This window comes from Peromyscus californicus, unplaced genomic scaffold (assembly GCF_007827085.1).
Source record: "Peromyscus californicus insignis strain IS unplaced genomic scaffold, ASM782708v3 Scaffold_11__1_contigs__length_118956290, whole genome shotgun sequence".
NCBI lineage: Eukaryota > Metazoa > Chordata > Mammalia > Rodentia > Cricetidae > Peromyscus > Peromyscus californicus.
The window spans coordinates 31,629,749-31,646,883 of NW_026294402.1; the positions used below are offsets into that span (position 1 = coordinate 31,629,749).

General features: G+C 46.3%; 1 protein-coding gene across 1 annotated transcript in view; it reads left to right on the top strand.

Moving 5' to 3' along the window:
* Fez1 (fasciculation and elongation protein zeta 1) overlaps positions 1-13,747 on the top strand; it is a 57,577-nt gene extending 43,830 nt beyond the window's left edge. The window contains exons 7-10 of the mRNA XM_052756472.1: positions 1,869-1,949; positions 4,282-4,357; positions 11,039-11,104; positions 13,392-13,747. Of these exons, the coding sequence (XP_052612432.1) occupies positions 1,869-1,949; positions 4,282-4,357; positions 11,039-11,104; positions 13,392-13,408 (240 nt within the window). The 3' untranslated portion in view covers positions 13,409-13,747. The remainder of the gene's footprint in view (positions 1-1,868; positions 1,950-4,281; positions 4,358-11,038; positions 11,105-13,391) is intronic.
* The last annotated feature ends 3,388 nt before the right edge of the window (positions 13,748-17,135 follow it).

Here is a 17,135-nt window from a genome sequence, read left to right on the forward strand (position 1 = left end):
TATATTCTATAGTTGTGCACAGGACAACTATAAATTAATGGGAGATTAAATGGGAGAAAGGGAGCATGTGGGCTGTCATGTGGCTTGTGACCAGGAGTTGAGGAAGCTAGCGTTGATCTTGACAAGTTAATAGACATCAGTCATATGTTAATGAAAGGGCCGTGAGTTCCTTTGGCCAGAAGTAGGGACGTCTCAGTTTCTTTCTTTTTTCTTTTCTTTTTTTTTTTTTTTTTTTTTTTTTTTGGTTTTTCGAGACAGGGTTTCTCTGTGTAGTTTTGGTGTTTGTCCTGGATCTCAATCTGTAGACCAGGCTGGCCTCGAACTCACAGAGATCCTCCTGGCTCTGCCTCCTGAGTGCTGGGATTTAAGGTGTGTGCCACCACTGCTCGGCTTGGCTCAGTTTCTTTTATGTCTTAGTTTATCCAAATAGCTAAAGCTTAAAGTGAGCAAAGACAAGGCTAGACAAATATTACGGTGAACCTGAGTAGACCTTAGGAATTTATAAATTTTGATTATCAAATATACCTTATTTATCAAGCATATGTTATTCATCTAAATTTTCTAGCAGCTTGGTGTTAACTTGTATGTGAGTAGGCAGAGTTATCACACTATGTGGTTCCACGGTGGTGGGAATTTTTTCTAAAGAATTATTTTGTTTATAGAGGCTGCTATTTTATACATTTTCATCCTTCAAAGCCCACACGAAATTTCCCAAAAGGAAAAGCGTAAGGGAACTCCCATAACACACAGCGAGAATCACTAAAAGGCAAAGTGAAAGGGCGCTGGAGATTTGTGAGCCGCAAAGTCGAAATGCTGGAACTTTGTCAAGCAGCAACAATGGTCACCATGCGGTCTGCGCTGGAAAATAACCAGATGGTTCATTGGTTAGTGACAGGATGAAGTCCATAGAATTATCTAAGTTGCATTTCAATGCATCTTTGCCTAGCTCTATCACAGACCTATTGAATTAAGCGTGGGCCATATGATTCCTGAAATTTTCCTGGACTGGGCCACTTCCGGAAGTCTACCCTTCCTGATAGCTGCATTCTCTGTTGTTCCTCTCTAAGATCTTTGCGTCATGGTTCTCCAGAGTGGCACTGTTCTGTGTCGTTTTTGTTTACATGATACAGGATGAAGGGAGGAAGCTAGAGGGTGACCGAGGAGTCCTCTAACCTTTAGGGACTTACCAAGATGAATTTTTGAGACTGCTAACTATTCTTGCTTAAATTCTGGCCTAACTGTACAAGCTGTTATGCTTAGATCTCAGGGACCCCCAAAAGACCATCACCGAGACCGAATCTCATATGTAAAAGCAAAGAAAAGAGCCTTTATTTCAAGGTTGGAGCTCGTTCTCTCTGTCTGTCCAACACAGCAGTGAGAGCAGAGAGCCCCAAGCCCAAGCAGGGTGGTATTTTTTGTTTGTTTATTTGTTTTGTTTTGGTTTTTTTTATCATAGCAGAGGGTGGGGTGAGGGGATTTCCAGCGTTCAGGACCTTGATTGGCTGACATTTGTCTAGGGGTATAGATGTGTGCTGGGAATGTTTGGGATGTCAGGTGTTTCCCCTTAGATGCTGGCCCTCCCTGAGTGGCGCCAGCTTATGGCTTTTCCTAGATCTGAGTCTTGCCTGCCAGTAAGCTTGTCATAGAAGCTGTGTCTGGGCCCCTAAGCCTGTCATGGAAGCTGTGTGGTCAAGCTGTTTGGGGCTCCCCCCACAAGCCAATGACTTACATTCAATCTTTAGTCACTGTGGCCATTGCTCTAGGGCAGTGTGATAGCTGATAGCATTTGAGCAAGAACACAGAAGTCCTGGTGGTGGTGACCTTGGGGCAGGAAGCCTTTGCCCATCCTGAGTGTGTTTCTTCCTCAGCGCTTCAGCATGGAAGGCATCTCCAACATCCTGCAGAGTGGCATCCGCCAGACCTTTGGCTCCTCAGGAGCTGACAGACAGGTATGTGCAGCCCGTTTACTCTTTTATTCTTCTAGACAGCTAACAGCTCAGCTTCCTCAGCAGAAATGAGGGGGATGGAGACCCAACAGAGTTATCCCAGAATTTGGGCATGCGTGAGGTACCTTAACATTTTCTTCTAGTCTTAAGGAAGACACAGAAAATGTCTTTCAAAGGTCATTTTTGTTTTGTTTTGTTTTTAGATCTTTTATTCTGGGACATGATTAAAAGTTAAAACTCAACACCAAATGTAGGTCTATGAATTAGTTTGCTTTAAGAATAAAACACAGGCTGTAGAGATGGCTCAGCTGTTAAAGGCTAGGCTCACAACCGAAAGTACGAGCATAAAGTGTATTGGGGCATCTGTTTTATGACAGATCCCATCTTAGAGCCTAATCAGTTCTATCATATTGGACAATTAGCTGAGACAGCGCCACCGGCCTCTTCAACCTCCAGCTCTGATTGTAAGTCACCCTGTGACATCTCTTTCTTGCCTCCAGTTTGCCAATAACTTGTAGCCAGCTTTGAAGTACTGCAACGGAATACCTGAGGCAATTAACTTTAGAAAGAGCAAAGTTTTGCTTATTTTTATTGAGGGGATTCATTGGTTTGGCATTTGCCAGGGTGGCATCATTGTGGGGTGGGTGTGTTATGAATTATATGTATGCGTGGGAAACCCCCAGCTGGCCAGGCCAGAGTATCCCACTCGTGCAGGGAACCATGCTGGCATGCAGGGCAAATGAAACAGCAGGCTGGCAGGCAACCCACTCCATGTGGGCATGGCGGTAGGGTGGCAGGTGGACATTCACAACCCAGATGCTGCATCCACGTGGAAATGGTTTATTACAATAGAGAGACAAAGAGAAGACAGGAAAGAGGGAGAGAAGAGAGAAAGGGGGGGTCGAGGGGTGCATACCTCATGGGAGTGAGGAAAGAGAAAGAGGGGGGGTGGAGTTTTTACTTAAGTGGCTTCTATGTCAGGACACAAGGTGGCCCGTCAGAATATTAACTGTGTAGGAACAAGCAGTCTCACGTTAAACTTGACAGATAGAAGAAACAGAGACAGAATGGGGAGGGGCACATAAGAGTTCAAGAGAGTATACTTACTATCCTTTAAGAACCTGCGTCATGATCTTCCCCTGGGCCTTACCCCTTAAAGGGCCATGATGCATGCCAGTACTATGGCCCTGGGGATTAAGACTTTGCCTATGGACCTTTGGAAGACACATTACATCCAAACAACAGCATCTGTGATGCAGCTTGCACTTCTGGCTATTAAGGCAGAGTTCAACAACTTTGCCTGTTGTGTGCTGTGATCTGTTGCTAGGTCCTGGAGGTGCCAAGGTGAGAAAGTCCTGGGCCTCCCCCCACCCGGTGGAGTACAAAAGCTAGTGGACTTGGCAGTGTGTGTGCTAACAACTTTGAAAATGTGAACTAGGTGATCATGAAGTATGTATGCTGTTTGAATGGTTGAAACTGAATCCAAAGTGTTACAATTGTACTACCATAGCTAGAAAACTAGGAACATCAAAACCAGCTAGCCCTTCCTGTTTACGGAAGAACTGAGGCCCAGAGTTATAGGGCAGCTTTGCCAGGGCCTCACAGGCAGTGACAGGGCCCAAACTACAATTCCAGGACTTTTTTTTTTTTTGGTTTTTCGGGACAGGGTTTCTCTGTGTAGATTTGCGCCTTTCCTGGATCTCACTCTGTAGACCAGACTGGCCTCGAACTCACAGAGATCCGCCTGGCTCTGCCTCCCGAGTGCTGGGATTAAAGGCGTGCGCCACCAACGCCCGGCTCAATTCCAGGACTCTTTGCCTTGAATTTATCACCTTGGGCTCCCCTGGGCCTGACAAGATCTCTCTGGCTTTCTGGTCTTTGATGACCATGGGCACCTCAAGGTTTGCTGTGTCCTAAGAGGGAGCAATTCTGACAGTCAAGATCTTGGGTGGGGTGGAAATGTCATTTGACAAAAAGGAAATAATTCCTTCTCACATTGCACTGTGAAGGAAAAAAAAAAACAAAATAAAACTAAACTGTACCACTGCCCCTGCTGTTATCCAGGAGGAGAAAAGCTCCTCAGGGAACCAAAAGGATTTTAGCATATTAAGAATGTAGAAGTCGGGGCAAGGGGCGTTTCCCCCCACTGAATATGGAGAAAGCCTTACTTTAGAGATAATACATGAGGAGGTGGAAGAAAGTTCTGAAGTAGCGGTGACGATGAGTTTTACCCAGATTATAAAGAAAAGCATGGTCTCTGTGCAAGTTGCCCACTGTGCCTCAACCCAAGAGGGACCAGTGACTCAGGCTCTGCCTGCCCTGTTTGTCTTGGCAGTATCTGAACACAGTCATCCCTTACGAGAAGAAATCCTCTCCTCCCTCCGTGGAAGACCTGCAGATGTTGACAAACAGTGAGTTCCTCCTCCTGAGCCCTGGCCTAGGAGGTCATCCCTCTCGTTCTCAGTTCCCAGGTTTCTCTAGGATGGCTTTGCACGGGGCAAAATTCTCTGCATATCATATCCTCTTGAAAAAGGCAAAATTAAAGGCTCTGTTGTGGCCCCCAGGTTTTGTTTTACGGGTGGGGAGGGACTCGAGGGGTGGGCAGAGTTTTCTGTTTTCCCTGCAGCTCATGGGGCTTTGTCTTCTTGACCTCAACTGTCCACACCTGGGCCCCTTGGAGTAGAGCACTCTGTCTGCGGGGCCCGCTGTGCTGTTAATGTGAAGCAAGGCTGTCTGGGTGGAGCGAGGGTGCTTGGGAAAGAATAGAGTCTAGTTTTCCTTCCAGGAAGCGACGGCCTCTTCTTCACATAAGCTGCTTTGTTCTGTGTTGATAAATATTCTGAGCTGTGAGGGAGAAGCAACATGTAATAAAGGCTTTCGGTAAGCAGAGTCCATCTACCTGTGTGTGTGTGTGTGTGTGTGTGTGTGTGTGTGTGTGTGTGTGTGTGTGTGTGTATGTATACAACCTTCCCAAAGGGCCAGCGTCAGATAGCAGCATCCTCTCGACTCCATAGGAGGAGAAAATCCTAGGCTGAGACTTGGTGACACGCTCAGTGGATCAGACAGAAACCCCATTTTCCCCCAGGCAGCTGAGCTTGCCGAATGAGAGCTCACAAGGCTGCTCAGTGCACTGCGGCTGCCCTGGAGGGGATGGGCCAGCGCAGGGCTATCGGTAGGTCATGCTAGACGAAGGGAGAGGGACTTTTTCTCAGCCTAGGAACACAGCTACCTCCCTACTGCACCCCCATCCCCAAGTTAAGGGTGAAGAAACGCTTCCTTTTTATCCATCTAGAGAACAAAAGCAGGAGTGTGTAGCAAACACATCTTGCCAACATCCATAGACATCATGTCCTTGAGAATCAGGAATTTTAACTTCAAAGTCCGTGTCTGCTCTGGTTAGACTTCTACATTTGCATAAATATGTGCTGAGATTTATTTTTCAGTACTATGGATTGAAACTAGGGACTTGTTCGTGCTACCCCAGAGCTATGCCATCTGCTTTTTAACCTTTGGGACAGGAGCTCACTAAGTTGCTCAGGCTGCCCTTGGACTCATGATGTGACGACCCAGGCAGGCTCCAAAATTGCTATCCTCTTGCCTCAGCCTCTGGGATTCCAGGTTTGCTCTTCCAGGCCCAGCTTTTTTATTTTATCTTATTTTTTTAATTTTATGTATACAAATGTTTTGCCTACATGTGCATATGTACAGGACTTGCGTGCCTGGTGCCCATGAAGGCCAGAAGAGGGTATCAGATCCCCTTGAGTTGGAGTTACAGATAGGACGAGCCATCATGTGGGTACTGGGAACTGAATCTGGGTCCCTAGCAAGAGTTGCAAGTACTCTTTTTTTGGGGGGGGGGTGCTGAGGCTCGAACCCAGGGCCTTGCGCTTGCTAGGCAAGCGCTCTACCACTGAGCTAAATCCCCAACCCCCCCTTTTTTTTTTAAAGTATTTTTTAAAAATTTTCTGTGCATTGGTGTTTTGCCTGCATGTATATCTGTGTGAAGGTGTCATATCTTGGAGTTACAGACAGTTGTGAGCTGGCATGTGGGTGCTAGGAATTGAACCCGGATCCTCTGGAAAAGCAGTCAGTGCTTTTAAATCCTGAGCCATCTCTCCAGCCCTTAAAGTTAGCTCTGGCTGTCCTGCAACTCACTCTGTAGACCGGGCCGGCCTCAAGCTCACAGAGATCTGCCTGCCTCTGCCTCCCAAGTGCTGGGATTAAAGGTATGTGTCACCACAGGCTGGTGGAGTTGTAAGTACTCTTAACCACTGAACGATCCCACCAGCTACCTCCCACCCACTGCCTTTTTTGTTTTGGGACCAAGTCTCTGTACTTAGCCCAGGCTGTCCTGGAGCTCACAGAGATCCATCTGCCTCTGCCTCCTGAGTGCAGGCATTAAAGGTGTGCATACAGGCCGGGCGGTGGTGGCGCACGCCTTTAATCCCAGCACTCGGGAGGCAGAGCCAGGCGGATCTCTGTGAGTTCGAGGCCAGCCTGGACTACCAAGTGAGTTCCAGGAAAGGCGCAAAGCTACACAGAGAAACCCTGTCTCGAAAAACCAAAAAAAAAAAAAAAAAAAAAAAAAAGGTGTGCATACAGTGCCTCACCTGCCTTTTTGTTTTTGAGACCTGTTTCTTTTTCCTTTGTTTCTTTGTTTCTTTCTTTGTTACCTTCCTTCCTTCCTTCCCTCCCTCCCTCCTTTCTCTCTCTCTCTCTCTCTCTCTCTCTCTCTCTCTCTCTCTCTCTCTCTCTCTCTCTCTTTCTTTTTGATATGTGCTCACTGTATAGCCCAGGCTATCTATGAACTCCATTGACCAAAAGAGCCTCTTACATGTTGGGATTATAAGTGCAGACCATAATCCCAGCACTGGAGAGACAGAGGCAGGCAGATCTCTGTAAGTTCGAAGACAGCCTGGTCTACAGAGTGAGTTCCAGGACAGGCTCCAAAGCTACACAGAGAAACCCTGTCTCAAAAAAACCAAAAAAAAAAAAAAAAAAAAAAGTGCCAACCAATCTGCCGATCTGCCCAGCCATAGCTTTTCTTACTTAAGTAATTTAAAAGGTTAATTATTATTTCGTGTGTATGAGTGTTTTTGCTCACACATGAGTGTGCCACATATGTACAATGCAGAAGAGCACTCCATGAAATTTGAGTTACAGGAGTTGTGAGTTGCTGTGTGGGTGCTGGGAACCTAACCTAGGTCTGCTGCAAGAACATCAAGTCCTCTCAACCTCTTTTTAGCCCCACAGTATAGCTCAGTGGTAGAACACTTGCCGAACATTCACAAGGCTCGCATTTGGTGTTCGGGATCACACGTGCGAGCGCGAGCGCGCGCGCACCCACACCCCCACACACACAGAGCCAATGTTTACAGGTGCTTGTGTTTTCACAGCAGTAATCATTTGAAAGACAACTTGGACAAATTTCAAAGGTTGCTGTATGTCAACTACTTAACCATGCTCTTGAAAAAGGGAAGAACCATTCATTCGTCATGACCCATAGATAGAAAGTTAGTGCAATTCTCTCCATTGTAAAACATTTGTATATTTTTCAATTCATTAAAAAAGTATAGGGCCAGTGAGGTGGCTCAGTGGGTAGAGCACTGGCTGTGCAAGCCTTGAGATCTGAGTTCAATCCCCAGAACCTACATAAAGGTAGAAGGACAAAACCAACTGTGAAGAATTGTTCTCGACCTCCATATAGGACCCATAGCCCGAATACACACACACACACACACACACACACACACACACACACACACACACACACTGAAAGTTATTTTAAAATTATAACCAGAGTGTATCCATCATTAGAATACTGTAGGAATATGGAAACGTGAACAAAGAAATTCAGTGTGCTCGTCAGTTTTACGTAACTGTGACAAAACGCCCGAGGAAACCACTTAAAGGAGGGAAGGTTCATTTGACTCACTGCTTCGGAGGTCTCAGTCCATCTGCTTGGCTTATTGTTTCTGGGTCCATGGTGAGACAGAACGTCATGGAGGAACGGGTACAGTGACACAGAATTGCTCATCTCATGGCTGCTGGGGAAGCCAGAGAGCCCCATGGGCGTGCCCTCAAGGACTCACACTCTGACTAGGTCTCGCCTCCTAAGTTTCCATCACCTGCCAGGAGCCCATCCAACTGTGAACATACCAGTCCATCAGTGAGTCCAGAGCCCTCATGATCCAGTCACGTCCCCAAAGCTTCGCCTCTGCACATCATTGAATTAGGAACCAAATCTCAATACGTGAACGTTTGGGGGACATTTCAGATCAAACCATGACATTCATTTCCCCCATCATCATGGTTACTACTGTGGTATTTTAACTATATTTTACAAGTTTTCCAGATAGTTGCAGTTTCATGAGCTACAGAAGTTTTTATTTTATTATTTGATGTGTGTGGGTGTTTTGCCTACCTGTATGGCTGTGCAGCACTTGCATGCATTATATGGAAGAGAGCATCAGATCCCTTGAAACTAGAGCTGCAGATGGTTGTGAGCCAACATGTGGGTACCGGGAATTGAACTCAAGTCCTCTGGAAAAGCAGTCTATGCTCTTAACTGCTAACCACCTCTCCATGAATTTGCATCTAAAAATACACCACAGAGCCAGCAGATGGTTCAGCAGGTAAAGGTCCTTGCCACCAAACCTGGGACCTGAGTTCCATCCCTGAGACCACATGATAGAAGGAGAGAACCAAGTTTTCCAGCAAGTTGTCCTCTGACTTCCACGTGGGATGCATACCCACTTGCCACACACCACAGTACATGTAATTAAAGATTTTTAGACACAGCAGAAAGCAAACAGAAGAAACCAGGATCCCCAGCATCTAATTCCGTTGAAATGATGTATATCCAAAAACATGAAGAAAACAAACCCTAATAGTTATGGGTTCAATCTTTTCCCCGGGCCACAGCTGCTGATTTGTATCATCATCATATTGGGTCCTGTTCTTCACCTGGTTCTGAACCTGTTCCAAGTTTCATTACCCAGCCTCAAAACCAGGAGAACATGGACATGGATCTGGGATCCTGGAAGTGGATCTGGGATCCCACCCTTGTCGTGGTGGCCTCCTGACTCAGGGCCCGCTGATCTTCACTGCTCACTCTGCTTCTAAAAGTGAAATATGTTCATTGAGGAGAAATAGGCAGCATGGAAACAGTCCCAGAGGAAACATCCTCTGTGGTCTCACACTCAGAACTACTTAACAGTTTCATGCATTGTTCTAGTTTTTTCTGTGTTAGGATATATTTGTTATAAAGCTAATACATGTTCTTCAGTCTTCTTCGTTGATGAGTCTGTTTTATGGATGTAGATCTCTCATTTTCATGAGGTGGTATAAGACTACACAGACAGGATACACTGTCATCTATTTAAGGACCTTATTGGTGAAAGAGTCTACTGTTGGATGCTTTTGTTGAAGTTGTAAATAAGGTTCAGATACTTTCTTACAGAATTTTCTCATGTTGACTTCTATAATGTAAGTTGTGAACATGAGAACATATTATTTAGTTAACAGAAAAGAATTTATTTATTCAGGGATGGAACATGGGCCTTACATTTGCTAGACCAGTGTCCTACCATTGAGTTACAGTCTCACCCCTAGAAAATGCAATTTTAAAGTTTTTATGAAAATATTCCTTAAAAGCCTTCAGGCTTTAAAAGTTTTCCAATTGTTGTTTCTTGTATAAGTCAAGTAGGTATTTCAGCAAGAGCTGTGAAGGCTCCCTGGGAGTCCACAGTTCTTCAGCTCTACATAGTCTAACACTGTAATGGACACTGTTGTGACCTGCACGGCTTTGGAGTTGGCCTGTGTCAACTTGAGTAATGAGGAGTGGAGAAAGGACAGACACAGAGACAGAAAAGCTGGGCTTGGGTGGGCCATGTACTCTAACGGAGATATACCAGCAGAAGCCTGGAAACTCAGCACATTAATTTTATTCACTGAATCAAGAGGGCGGTTTATTGCACACAGCTGAACAAGGATGAATCGGGTCAGCTGATATCTGTAGGGAGCAGTTTCAGGTTGCAGTCGAGGGAAGGGGGAAGGTGTGGATGACAGTTCCTGCGCACACTGTTTTTAGCTAAGGGTCAGTGATTCATAGCATCCATATTTGGACCAGAGGAAGGCTTTGCCATTTCGCTGGGTCCAAGGCATCAGCATTCTTGACCTGGCTGTATAAATGTCAACAATACACATTCACTCAGGACTTCATTTCCTCCCACAAGACATAACATAGAGTAAAGGTTTGTGGATAAACTTCATTTGTGGTCAATAAATTGGAGGAGAGGATGATTGCAATAACATTTTTAAAAAGATTTATTTATTTATTATGTATACAGTGTTCTGTCTGCAGGCCAGAAGAGGGCGCCAGGTCTCATTACAGATGGTTGTGAGCCACCATATACGGTTGCTGGGAATTGAACTCAGGATCTCTGGAAGAGCTGCCAGTGCTCTTAACTGCTGAGCCGTCTCTCCAGCCCACAACAACAATTTTTTATGTGCGTAGAATATCTTTAAAGACAGTTTCATAACTGGGCATGGTGGAGAGTGTCCTTCATTCTAGCTCTCCAGAGGCTGAGAAAGGTGGATCTCTGTGAGTTTAAGGCTATCCTGGGCTACATGGCGAGTTCCAGGGCAGCCAGGGCTACATAGTGAAACCCTGTCAAAAAACAAAACAAACAGCACAGTTTTATTAGAGTTTCAGCAATTAATATATAACATTTAGATGGACTATGTCCAAAAATTGATTTTTATCATTTTGGACCATTGCTTCATTTATTTTTATTAAAGATACATATTTGGTAGGTGGTATGGAAATTATAGATGAGCCAAAAAGGGACATTCAAAAGAAATCACTGGTAGGTCCACTTGGCAGAGAGGACCCTGTGGCTCGCTGTGAGTATTCTCTCTCACCCCAAGAATGCTGTCTCTTAAAAGCTTGTAGAGGGCTGCATCTGCTTATACTCAATGAATACCAAATCATTTCTTTCTCGCTTAGGGTGAAAGTTGTCTAGCCTTAGAAGCAAGCTCCATACCCTGACAGTATCTTGGCCCATATCTCCCTCTCTCTCCTTTTCTAGTTCTCTTCGCCATGAAGGAGGACAATGAGAAGGTGCCTACTTTGCTAACGGACTACATTTTAAAAGGTGAGAGCAGCTGCCCTCCTCCCCACACAGGAGGGGTCCTCTGGGCTCCCGTGCTAGCTGCAGAGCTCATGCTGAAGACCCCATAGAGCGCCACCACGGCCGACCAGGCAGTGGTCACATAAACCACGTGGTCATCATGAGGACTTCACGCTAATGGGTGTCACTAGCAGGCCTGGGGAGATTCTGTTACTTCAGGTCACCAATGTGTGTCCTCATGAGGAGCAGGACACCAACAAAGGACTTACTATGGAAATCCTGTGGCTTTTGTGCCATGTCATATGTAGTTGGGCAAAACAAAGCCTGAAAATAAGTTAATACTTTCAGTATTGTCTTGAAAGGTGAATGGTGTCATGATTAAGTGTCTTTTCATAAGCTTTCATGGAAGGGAGTAAAGCTGGAGACCCAGGGGCTCACACGTGCTAGGCGAGCATCCTTCCATTGAGCCACAGCTGTGGCTTTTATCCTGTAACTTCTTCTTGGACATTTTACTATGGAAGTTTTCAGTGCAGCCAACAGTAAAGAGGATTAACTCACAGCTATCTTTTTTTTTTAAATTTCTATTTAATTCTATGTGTATAGGTGTTCTCCTTGTGTGTGTTCAAAGAGGCCAGAAGAGGGCATCAGGTCCCTTGGGACAGGAGTTACAGATTGTTCTGAGTTCTGACTTATGTGGGCTCTGGGAATTGAACCTGGGTCTTCAGGGTGAACAGCCAGTGCTCTTAACCCTTGAGCCATCTCTCCAGCCCACACCAGTCTTATTTATACTCCTATTCTGCAATTTTGTTTTGAAGCAGATTTCTGTTAGTAATTTTTCATTCATAAATATCTCAGTGTCCATTTCTAAAATCTGAGAATTGGACACATAGCCATAATACCATTATCACAACTGAAGAGCTAGGGCTGGGGACGATGATCGGTCATAGAGTGCTTGCCTGGCAAGTATGAGGCCCTGGGCTCCACTCCCAAAACAACGAAAAGGGGAGAGGGAAGGCCACGATGACAAAATTAAGCATTGTATGTCACTGGTGACCTAATCACTGCTCAGATCACCTTGGTCCCCATCAAGTGTTTCCAGTTCGTTTGCTTGCATCAGGACCTGATGAAGGTCCATAAAATGTGATGATTTATCTCCTAAGTCTATCTCTGTCTGTCTTTGTGTCTCTGCCACTCCTACCCCTTCTTCCTGTCCTCCTCCCAGGATCTCAGGTAGCCCAGGTTGGCCTCTAACCCTCTCTGTAGCTGAGAAGGACCTTGAAATCCTGATCTTCCTGCCTCCACCTCTCAAGTGCTGGGATCACCACCATGCTCAGCCAATAATGTATCTTTAAAAAACAAAACCAGCCAGGCGGTGGTGGTGCACGCCTTTAGTCCCAGCACTCGGGAGGCAGAGGCAGGCAGATCTTTGTGAGTTCAAGGCCAGCCTGGTCTACAGAGCGAAAAGCTACACAGAGAAACCCTGTCTTGAAAAACCAAAACCAAACCAAAATAAAAAAAACAAACAAACATATATAACCTACCCTTTCCTTCTTCTTAATTATTTAAATCAATAAATTATAGAATATCTTTAATCTATTCTCTGTCTCCTTTAGTTATTGTAACTGGTGTAACGAGGGGCTTGATGAGGTCCAGGCTCAGGACCTTTGCTGAACACCACTGACGGGTGGTTGCAGATCCCCGTGAGGAGCCCTACACTGTCTGGTTGTCTTCTTTTTGTGTGTTATTGGCTATTGATGACCACACAGTGTATGTCTGGACCCATCATCTTTGAGTTCTTGTTCCACATTCACACAAAACCTAGAGGAGTTGCAACAGGCTTATGGAACCTGGTTGTGAAATCCCAAACTGTACACTTTCTATGAGGATCAGAGGGATTAATATTAAATTCCAGTAGGAAGAGCTTGTGACTCTCAAAGACTTTGCAAGGATAGAAGTGTGTAGAGATGGGTTATATGAGGTTGGTGAGCTGAAAGCTAGGCCATGACCCACTGAAATGTCAGTGAATTTATAATATAGTTAATATTTATGGAGCGTATTTTACAAGTCTCTCAGCAACCCTGTGAGCAGCTCAGGTACATCCTAATGTGTGGGTGAAGAATGAGCATGGCCAGGGAAGGCATTTCCTTAAAGTCCCAGAGTTCGATCCATGGGCCCTGGAGACAGCAGCGCTTGCTTATGGTAGCAGGTACCCGTCATTCTCTCCTGTTCCTGGAAAGGTGACTCAGGTCCTTGGGGGTGGCTCTCTGCTCAGCGTGACCCCTGCATGACCTCTCTCCTCTTCTCGTTTCAGTGCTCTGCCCAACCTAACCTCACCTTTGGAGCAGCCTCACTGCGGGAGGTCACTGAGCAAGAAAGTCATCCCGTCACTGGGATTGCATGACACCACGTAACCTCCGGCGTGTATTTAAACGTGTATAGCTTAACCTGGATTAAACATGAGCCACCGCGCGCGGGGTCCTTTGCTGTTGGCTTCTAGTGCTAGTAATCCTTGGATGCATGATCGGGCGCAGGGCCGACGACGCTGCTTCCTCTCCACCCGTGTTGGGGAAGGCAGGTGCCCTCACCACTCATTATGTAGTCTGGCTCCAGCCCTCAACCCAGCTTATACTCTAAGACTAATTTTGAAATAAACCTTCATTTAATTAATATTCTTCATGCTTTTTGGAGAGTGGTATCCATTGGCTCTGTGTTCCAAACCTTCTAGGGAAATGATGTCTGGCTGTTCTCAATTGCTGGCCTGTGGCCATGGTGCTGATACCCCATGGTGGGTACTAGTGGGGTTGTGTGATGTGATGAGGCTGCCTACACCACAGGAGGCCATCCATCATCTCTTAAGTTTTCGCTGCTTGGCTATATTACATGGGGTAGAAACTAGCTGGTCTGAAGCTAGGTGGAGGTGGAGAATTCCAGGGATGGGCTAGCTATAAGTGGTATGTCTACAGTGCCACCTGTTGGGGTGCCAGGTTGGATTTTGGGGGCCTCGGAGCTCAGGAGCTGGAGGGAAGAAGCTCTGCTGACCTCAGCTACCTGGGAGGATGCACCATTTTCCTGCCCTGAGATTTGTCACTATTCCCTCTCTGCCCTCAGTGGCCTGTGGGAACGGAACAGCATCCTGTGACTTTGCTCGTCCTTACTGCAGCCCTGAGGCCCAGCAGCACTAACTCCTCCACGCAGCCTCTAGCTTTGGTAGTAGGCATCTGTCAGCCTCGATTACAGCAGGTGAATGCTGCCCTTGGATCCCGGATGCTGACTCTGTCCTAGCATAGCCTGAATTCCATTGCCTTTCGTCTTCTAGTTTGAATGATACTCACACTGCCAGTTCCCATACCCCTGGCTTTCAAAACAAAACAAAACAAACAAAAACAAAAGAAGGTTTATGGGGTGGTCACTGCATGCTTGCTACCGGCCCTATCACTTTCTACACCTTGTCTCACATCCCAGCAACTCAGAGTCATAAACAGGTATGTATTCATATCTTCTGGATTAACCAGAGGAGAAAGCCGCGAAGCAGAGATGGTTAGTAACTCACCCAAGGCTACTAAGGAGATAGTAGAGATGGACGGACACTTAGGTCCCATCCAAGTAGATGTTCTCTGATGTTTAGGGGCGTAGTGCTTGCTTAACCACACGAGCCACTCCATAGAAAGCCTGATAAGGGCGACAAGAGAAGACGGAGTGGGTTCTCTGCCACTCATTTCCCAGGCTTCTGCTTTCCTTGAAGCAGACAAGAGGCCATCTTTGAGGGTGGGTGGGAAGCAAAGGAGGAGGGCCTTACTCTACCAGGAAGCTGTCAGAGTACCTGTATGTCTTGTGTGTGTTCATAGTGCCAAGTTATACAGAGATCCATGTAGAGAACATGCGGGCTGCCACCTAAGGTGGAAGAGACCACAAAGTACACACCCAGACCATCAGAATCTATACCTGACACTGATACTAAGCCTTTGACAAAGAAGGAGACTTCAATTCTACAACTCATCAGCCTTAAGGCTACAGATGCCAAAGGTCACTAGTCATGAGATCATCATCAGGAAGTTCAACATTTTGCCAGTTGTAGGGTTTTTCATCAATGTCAGCAAAGGGGAAATAATGAACACACACACACACACACACACACACACACACACACACACACACACGCATGCACACACTTTTCCTCCTGTTTTGGGTTTATGAGATCTGGGTCAGCCGCTTCTTTTTCCCCAATTTATCCTGCCAGCAGGTGTCTGAAGCAGCCGGAGCCAAGCTAATCAAAGCCAGTGGTAGTTAAAAATAAACCTCAAGTGTCTGGGACCCTTGAGGAGGTTATCGGAAAGAAGGGGAGAAGAGTGCCTTGATTTTGTCACCTTTCTGCAACAGGAGTTGAGAGGGCACATGAAAGTCATCCCTCAAGATTCTGTACCACCTGCCTTTCCTCCCCCCCATCCCCGTGCGTCAAGGTTTGGTGTCCAGCAGTACCGACCACACCTAGAAAAAAGACAAAACCCCTGGTCTATCCAAGCCCACCTCAAACAAGCGCTCTCCTTAGCTAGCATTTGCATCAGGTTTTGGGACAGCATTGGTAGTTAGTGCTCTGAATGGAGCCAGAACCCGGGGAAGGCTCCGCTAATGTTAGCACGTGAAACCAATGCTCTTCTCAGGCTTCCCCTCTGCTCGAATGTTCTGGAGTACCATCGCAATGTCGGGTGGAGGGGAAGCCCAGATGGTGAACTGCATTTCAGGGTCCATCACAAAACTCACACCAAGTCTAGGATGTCAACACTTAAATCAGTAGTGGAAAGTCCCATCTACAGTAGCCTTCCCGGGTAGACTAATAGCGGGATGGCTGGGAGGTCCCTGAACTCAAGTGGGTTTCTATTAAAAGATTTTTCTAAACCTAGTCTGGTCAAGTCCTGGGAAGAAAAGCAATTATGGTGCTGGAGGCCCCCCCTTTAATTATGTGGAGCAGAAACACATGATGGGGGTGGGGTGGGGTGAACATTTCTCTGGTCTTTTTTAATCTCTGTTTAAGGATGGGAGACAGCCACGATCCTTCAGGAAGAAAACAACATGGCAAGTTTTTTGTGGCCCCAAGTTTTGTAGGATGAAATTGGAAATCACGGATTTTGCTGAGAAAGTATAAAATGAGCCCTTTCCACTTTCACTTCAATGTCTGGAGTAGAACCGTCTTGAGTTGGTGGTCATAGAGAACTGTAAACTGTCAATGAGTAAGCATTGACCAGGGCCTTCCCAAGACAGGCATGCCCTTCCAACTGATCGATAACCCTGGCATCTACCCCGTTGCCTTAAGATGTATTATAACTTAAATCTTCAAGTACTTGACTGAATCCATGCCATGGGCACGGATCAGCACCCACCATGCCCTAGGCTCTCCTACCACAGCCTGGTCACCCAGGGCATTATGGGGTCTACGTAGGAGGCTGAAAGCTGGGGCACCCCAGAGTGTACGCTTTTCCTGTTTAGAAAGCAAAAAGTAAGGAGAGGAGCCTCATTTCCTGGAAGCCAGGAGAGGTGACTCTCGTCCCTGAGCCAGCCTCCATGATTAGCATGCACAAGAGGGGAGTAATTATATGCTACTTTTAGAGAAGAGACACTCCCATTCTCGATGGCGCCTGATTATGTATTTCTTTGTGAGTCTGAGAGGATCGTCATCATTTGGATTTCTGTCTGAGCCTGGCGTTTGCCCTTCTCCTTCCGCTGGGAGGGAAGCACAGGCCATTCTGCTGACCTGGAAGGTGCTTTGGCTTTCTAAAGCCTTACTTCTAAAGAACAATGAGCCACCTTAGCCCGCAGCCCAGCAGCTCCACATCTTACCCAAGCCCTCATGCATATTCATCCTGCTTCCCAGTGCTCAGCATGGAATATGCAAATTAGCCAAGCAGGAGCTGGTTGGCATTTCGATAATAGCTTTGTCTGAAAAACCCCCAGGGACACAAGCACTTCTCTCTCTCTCTCTCTCTCTCTCTCTCTCTCTCTCTCTCTCTCTCCCTCTCTCTCTCTTCCTCTCTCTCTCTCCTCTGCCTCTCCCCTCTGCTCT